Source organism: Podarcis liolepis, assembly GCF_965112155.1.
Source record: "Podarcis liolepis genome assembly, chromosome: 8".
Lineage (NCBI taxonomy): Eukaryota > Metazoa > Chordata > Lepidosauria > Squamata > Lacertidae > Podarcis > Podarcis liolepis.
In genome coordinates, this window is record NC_139560.1 from 40,466,189 (window position 1) to 40,473,217 (window position 7,029).

General features: G+C 40.8%; 1 protein-coding gene across 2 annotated transcripts; it reads right to left on the reverse strand.

The window, feature by feature from the left end:
• Positions 1-2,450: 2,450 nt before the first annotated feature.
• Positions 2,451-6,774, reverse strand: PPDPFL (pancreatic progenitor cell differentiation and proliferation factor like). 2 transcript variants are annotated; one of them, XM_083518092.1, is made up of 5 exons: positions 6,643-6,774; positions 5,629-5,730; positions 4,854-4,946; positions 4,523-4,622; positions 2,451-3,322 (listed from the first exon to the last, which is right to left on the reverse strand). In XM_083518092.1, exons 2-5 carry the CDS (start codon positions 5,681-5,683, stop codon positions 3,310-3,312), a joined length of 261 nt encoding a protein of 86 aa, XP_083374218.1. In that variant the 5' UTR covers positions 5,684-5,730; positions 6,643-6,774; the 3' UTR covers positions 2,451-3,309. The 2 variants fall into 2 exon arrangements, with proteins under 2 accessions (XP_083374218.1, XP_083374219.1); XM_083518093.1 differs by having other exon boundaries at positions 5,629-5,693; positions 6,643-6,756.
• Between the last annotated feature and the right edge of the window lie 255 nt (positions 6,775-7,029).

Sequence of the window (7,029 nt, forward strand, 5' to 3'; positions counted from 1 at the left end):
CTAAACGACTAAACAACAACAACATCATAAAGGTATTAATATGGTTAATATAATATAGCTCCCTTGCAAAGCTACTTGACACATGCCTGCTGTTTAGTGAGAAGAGGATGCTGGCTGGACTGATCCAACAGACTCTTTTTACTTAGTCAACGGTTAAATTCCTTGGTCAAAAAGCAGTATTGGTATGAAATTGTCCAGGAGCAGTACATGTCACAGCCTCTTCTTCCTATACACATAAAAATGTAAGGTTGTTGTCATGTTGCAGTGTGTAGCCACACCAGCTCCAGCATGATGACAGAGTGGCCGGCAGCACAGGTGAGCTGTTTTAACTGAGGATTAGGAGCACTTCACAAACCACCCTGTGAATTGCTTTTCCCCCTCCCTCAGTAAATGTAGCAGCTACAATTAGCTTACGGGCTTGGGGCAGGCTAGGAGGTGATGGTCAGTGAGATGTAAAAAATGGGCGTTTATTCAACTATAAAGGATGGATAGGCTGGTCAGGTGTGAAAGAAGGGGGGAGCTGGCAGATACGTAGGTGAAGCTAGCAAGCAAAGTGAGTTGGGGCAACAGTCTCCAGTTATTTATACAGTATTTCTTTCATCAGTCCCCTGCTGGTATTTCTTTGGGCACTTGCAATGAATTCAGAAGTGGTTTGTTTATTACTTTATAATAAATTAGATTTTGGCCACAGAACTGGCTTGTTTTAACATGCTTTCCCATAACCTTTTATTCTTTTACATCTGTGGTGCCCTACTTTCTGTCAACTGCATTATTGATCAGAACATCAACTGTCCCTTTATGTGACAAGCTTTTTTATGGTCTGGATAAAGATCATATTAAATCTTTATGACACCTATAATGTTCCAGTGGATAAGTGAGTAGAACAGAATGTTTTGATTGTGGTTGTACTTTGTATCGTGTAAGGAGCACAACCATAGCTCAGTGGTAGAGCAGCCAAAGTTCAGTCCCCAGCATCTTCACGGTGCACTGGCAGAAAATCCTGTCTGAAAATCTGGAGAGCCACTGCTGGTCAGTACAGAAAATACTGAGGTTGATAGACCAACCATCTGATTTGGTGTAAGGTAGAGCTTCCTATGATCCAATACTCTCAGTGCTTGTTAACTGCTAAAAAACAAAAACAAAACCCTGATCTGACTCATTAATAATCAATTGTTAGAAATGCCAATGAGCAATTAAAAATGGCAAACCCATAATTAAGATTGTAAGGTAAGGACAAACAATAGGATCCAAAGCATGTAGAGAAGCCCTGACAGATGACTTTATTCTTTTTTAATAAAATCATCTTTGGGATGGAGCATTTTTAGCAGAGGGTTGGGGCAAGGGAGATTGCTTAATCTACTAATCATTTTTTGTTGTTGATCTGATTGCCTCTAAGTTGGCCCAACATTCCAGGTGCATATTTACTATGAATGGCTTGTAGTTTTCATGATCACAAGGCATATATATTTATCAAGCTTTATTAATATAAAACTTAGTAAAAAAACCAGTTAATTCTGTACATTAAGACATGGCTCTGACAAATACTATACAAAATCTCTGACAATACCATACAAAATCTTTTTACATGTACAAAGATGAATAAACTCTAACAAAGTGAGTCCAGATTAGAACAGACATTTTTTCCTTTACATTCTGCCTTACTCCTTTTTGCCATTTACTTACCCTACACTCATCAATTTTCTCTCAGTAGATTTAGTTTTTTAAAAGCATCACATGTCTAGGCATGGAAAGTAGCGTAAGAGCAAAACAAGTATGGTGAGTACACATACACATGGTGTCACAGAAATTTCTGTAGATAAGTATTTCAGCATTTTTAAAGTTTGAGAAAAATAAAAGATGCCAAATGAAAATGTTGCAGCATGAAGACACTGATATTTAAATTTGCATCATATAGCAATCCCATCTCTTCATCTGATGAGACTGTATACATACCGTATTTTTCGCCTTATAGGACGCACTTTTTACCCTCCAAAAATGAAGGGGAAATGTGTATGCGTCCTATGGGGCGAATGCAGGTTTTCCTGGGCTTCCTGCAGCTCTGCGCCACCTTCCCGATCCCGGCGCAAAGCCTCGCGGGGCTCCGGAGGGTAGCGCAGAGCTGCCTGCATTCCGAAGCCTGGTACACACTGAAGAGCGCCCCCGGGCTTCGCGCACCTCTCCGCAAGCCTGGGGAGACCGGCGCGGCTCCCTAGGCTTGCAGATAGCAGGCTGTTCTGGGGGCTGGGGTCGGGGGAAGCTCGGGCTTCCCCCGCGCCTGCCCCGTGCCTGGGGAGGGGAAAAAAATTCTTTATTCCCCCCCCAAAAAAAATTAGGTGTGTCCTCTGGGGCGAAAAATACGGTACTCTTTAGAGTTGGTGAAAGTGGAAATCTGACCTACCAGAAAGAATCAATGAACAATCAAAGGGTCAATGAAAAATCAAGTACTTTGGTTCAGCTCCTTACATTATTTACTTACATTAAGGCATATATCATCTAGATGTGGTGTAAATTGCACTCTACATAGCTGATGTGGGAATAAGAGATTCTACTAACACTGGTGTTGAACTGAGTTCCAATTAAATAAGCGGGACTTACTCCCATGCAATATGTTTAGGTTTGGCAAATACAATTAATTTATTTGATGAAATCTTCCATAAATGAAGAAGCTGTCACTAGATTTCTTCTAAAACTTAACATCTACATTTGGCATTTTTGAACAAATTTTGTCTAAACATAATTTAAGTGTGAAGTGAGCTAACAATCTAAATTTAAACCTTGGGACAAACTGAGATTAAGTTAGCTGAATTTAGGTCCTAATGAAGTCCAAGGGGCAAATTTGTCATAACTACTTAAGTCCCATTGAAACCAGTAGGAACTAATTGCAACTGTCTGGATCAAGTCCCTTAAGGCTAAGAAGACAGAGTGTGCTTGAAGACAAAATAACCTTGAATCATTTTGCCCCAGACAGTCTGCAAGAGCTTTTCAATTTTGCAAAGGAAAGGCTGGATAATTAGCAGACACTCCAGCCTAACAAGTCTTTGCATTTGCATTCTTCCAATGATATAGAAGAGTCATTACGAAATGTAGAACACCTGTTCAGTATCAAAAACTCTGCAGCAGACATGGAAACTTCAGTGGCTGCCTTAAAAATAAACTATGGATAAATCCTTGGAAATCTGCATTTTTCCTGCAACGGAAGTTTCAAGCAGTTTGTTTTCAGTGAAGACACAACTGAATGCAGCCACCTGGAAGACCTCAAGTCTTTCAAGAAGTGAGTCTGTGGATGCAACATCATTGTAGGAGTCCAAGTCAGCTGTTAGCACTGTCAAAAAAATAAGAATAGACCTTTTATCAAAGATTGCTGTAAAGAGTTACTGACAAGTTTGACTAGAAACCAGAACTGCAGATAAACCTAAGATTCAAATCTTACATGATCTTGGAAATGTCAAGTTTTAAACTTTGCTTTGCCGCTTGACAATACGAATTATAAGTGGGAATTCTCCTTTAAATCCCCTCCCCCGAAAACAGTAAAGAAAAAGAAACTACGGTTGCACACCAGCTGTGAGAAGATAATTTCTCTGGACAACTAAAGAAGTGCTTTTGTTTCTATACATAATAAGTTAAGCTCTACAGAAAACATTTTTTTTAAATCCGTTTCCCATAAAACCGGAGAATGCAAATGAAAGATTCCAGTCTTATTGCTTTTTAAAATAGATTTGTAATATTGTTTTGACTTGTAAGAAAAAAATTGTTCTTGTAAATGGATATTAGCTGACTGCAGATTTGTATATATATTAAAGTCCATATAAAACTAAAGTCCTGGGAAATTAAGTTACAGAGGAAGCACATTTCCTCTGGAACAGACTTGAGGCCCTTTCAATGTTTTGGAACACAACTCCCAGGATCCCAGACCATTGGTACCAAGTTGGGAGAAGCTGATCTGCAGCAATGGAGTGTACATAGCTATTTAATGTAACACATTAGATATGTTTTAAATAAAGTAACAGGGATGGAATAAATGTCATTTTAGGGCGTCTATTACAAGCATACTTGCAACAGAATCCTATGAATGTGTACTCAGAAGTAAGGCCTATTAAGTTTGGGACTGCGCTCTAAGGGTGCTGTTACCAAAAAAAACCTTGTGGGTAGTTGAAAAGCCTAACAAGGAGCTACAGGTATTTGACTGAACTTTAATGTCAAGCACCTGAAACCTGTATGGCAACCTTCACATAGTTGTCATTGTTCTACGGTCTGGTTCACTAACAAAAGATCACTGAACATATTGGCAGCCAGTGGGCAATTTAATAACCTCCCACTCCACTAAAATAAATTGGCCTATACTTGCCATTTTTAATAAACCAGACCCATGCATTTCAAGACAAGCTATTCTAAGTTTAAACAAAAATCAGCATCACAGCAATCTTTGGAAATCTCCTTTCAACATAAAAGTGGTCAGATTATAAAGCCACAATAATATTAATTCTATTGAATCTTGTCCCCCCAGAAGTAAAGCAGTTCTTACCTGCTGGCTGACAATGTTTTCCTGCCTACATTCTGAGGCATGGGCTCACAGTGGAAGAAGCTTTTTATCCACCAGCATCTTTCAAACACGTCAGGTAACCCTATAAAAGCATACACATATGGAGTTGGTCAATAATAAAAACCAAAGCAACAAAAAAGGCTATTAATTTTAATGAAGCAACAATACCAGAAAAGGCAAAGCATACTGTAGTCTTATCTGAAAACATATTAGAATTAAATGCACAGTTGGGGATGACAGGTCAAATTATTCCCATTAAGTATGCTAAACTTTTCTGGATTTTAGCTAATAATTTAAGTAAGCGTCACAATACCATGATGTGCTTTTTCCTGGTCCAAGGAGTTTGTGGGTTCAGAGCAGCAAGATGAACTGCTTGAAGAAACACTAGAGTCAGAATTCAGTCGTGCTGTGTGTGAAAAAGAGAGCCTACATTACATTTGGGAAAATCAAATCAGTATCATACAGACCAGTGTTTACACCTTTGATTACTTTTAAAGAAACAACTCTTAAAATGTAACAAATGGTTAGTAAACACATATCCGTGCCTATTGTTTCAAACAGTGGCTAATTTTTTACACTTCTGTAAGCAAACATTAATTGCAGGGCATCAGGTTGCATCATATGACAGCAAGTTAGTATGATTCAAATGCATATGATACATTCAAATAAGACTGAGATTAAAAAGATTATTTCAATATTAAATGTTTCTTGGAGAAACAAAGGATTCCCTCAGGAAAAGTCATATAAAGAGAGCTAGTTTTAAGGGCAGGTGGTCCAGGAAACTGCTGGGGGAAATCAAGTTTGGTGGGCAACAGGTTCCAGTTAGGGGCACCTGCCACAGGTTAGATGACAGGAATAAATCATGCATGCAGAAATTGGCTACAAATACAATTAAAGATATTCCAGAGCTGAGCAAAAGGAGGGGTGAAGCAAATATACCTCTTGCTTGTGGTGCTTTTAAATCTAAGGCCAGCCCTAAACATGAATAATGAAACCCATACTAGTATGCACACTAAACATGTGGCTGTCCGTACAGAAACAAACATTTTGAGATCATGTTAGTCCTCCTTTCAAGGCAGAAAACTTACTTCTGTAGTACTGGTTCTTTGCCAGAAGGCACCCAGCAGAAGGCACAGCTGCCATTGCAATGGTTCTGCCCAGACAAAAAGGCAAAAATTATGTAAGGACACCTGCAGGTCAAAAGAAAATAGGGAAGTTGTAGGTTAATTTGCTAAACCACAGCATAGAGATCAGATCTCTACAGTACTGGGAACTGTATCACATACTTGCACTATAAGATTATAGACCTTATACTCTATGGGTCTGAGTTTCCTAGGGACAGGGGAAAGATTCTTGTAGATGAAGAATGTGTGGATCTTTCCCACATGTGCCCAAAGTCCTGAGGTTTATACATGAAAATAAATCCCTCAGATTATGTTGCACCTTATCACTGAATGCTTTTGCAACTGTTGGGAGCGTTTTAGATGGCCATACAGAAAGCCAAATCAGATGATTTGTTCATCCAGCCTAATATTGCCTGGCTTCGATTTAGAGCTGGCAGCTTTCAGGCAGAAGTTGTTTGCATCATGTCCTACCTTAAACTGAAAATGCCCAAGCTTGGGGCCTTCTATGTGTGAAACATGTGATCTGCTTCTGAGCCCCAGCTTGGGTCTTCTGTGAATCTGCAGATCTATCATCAAATTGCTCACCTTATGTAAAGGAGCTACTTCCCATGTTGGCAACAACCCACTGACTATGAATGTGCACGTGCTATTTAGGATCAGGTGCTTAGAGATTCCACCAACAGCCCAACTAAGATTTACATACCAGCACTGCAAAAGCTTTGCAACCTGTTAGATTCTCCAACTCAAAGCCATAATGGAGAAAGGCATTTCTTGCATTGCCTACTGATAGAAACTCACATCCAGTCAAGGAAATGCAATCTCTATGAACCCGCTTGGGGCATTATTACTTCAAATCATGAGTTGCGAAAAGCAAACTCCAGAAGGCACTTTATTCCTGTAGAAAGTTTGGGCATTCATTCACGGAATCCCAAGCGGGGAAGGAGAAAACTAGGCATGCACATGATCAGTCTAGATTACCTGTTTCTTTCTTTCTTGGCAGAGATCAGCAGCCACGTCGCGCTTCTTTTTTTCCCTTCAGAGAAACAGACCTCGCCACAGTCTGAGAAAGCAAGCTCGCTTTCACTGCCCGCCTGGCCGCCGCCTCTTTATATAGAGGAGCCCTCGGCGACGGAGCTGAAATTTGACCCGGCGGGGGTGGGGGGAGCGGGGGCCGTCGCGCGCAACCGAACTCACTTGGCGCGCTGCCGGCTTGTCCTCCTTCAACCCGGGTCGGGCCAGGCCTGCTCACGTCCCCGGATCCCCTAGCAGCAGCAGCAGCAGCAGCAGCAGCCATAACAACAACAATGAGGCGCCCGCCCTGGGCACGTGCTGCGCCTCTGGCTGGCCGGGGAGGAGCGCGTGCTC

Coding starts and splice junctions, on each gene's coding strand:
- PPDPFL (XM_083518092.1), bottom strand. CDS start 5,683: ATGGCAGCTGTGCCTTCTGCTGGGTGCCTTCTGGCAAAGAACCAGTAC. Junction 4,947..5,628: donor AAAGAACCAGTACTACAGAA/GTAAGTTTTCTG, acceptor TTTCACACACAG/CACGACTGAATTCTGACTCT. Junction 4,623..4,853: donor CCAGGAAAAAGCACATCATG/GTATTGTGACGC, acceptor ATGCTTTTATAG/GGTTACCTGACGTGTTTGAA.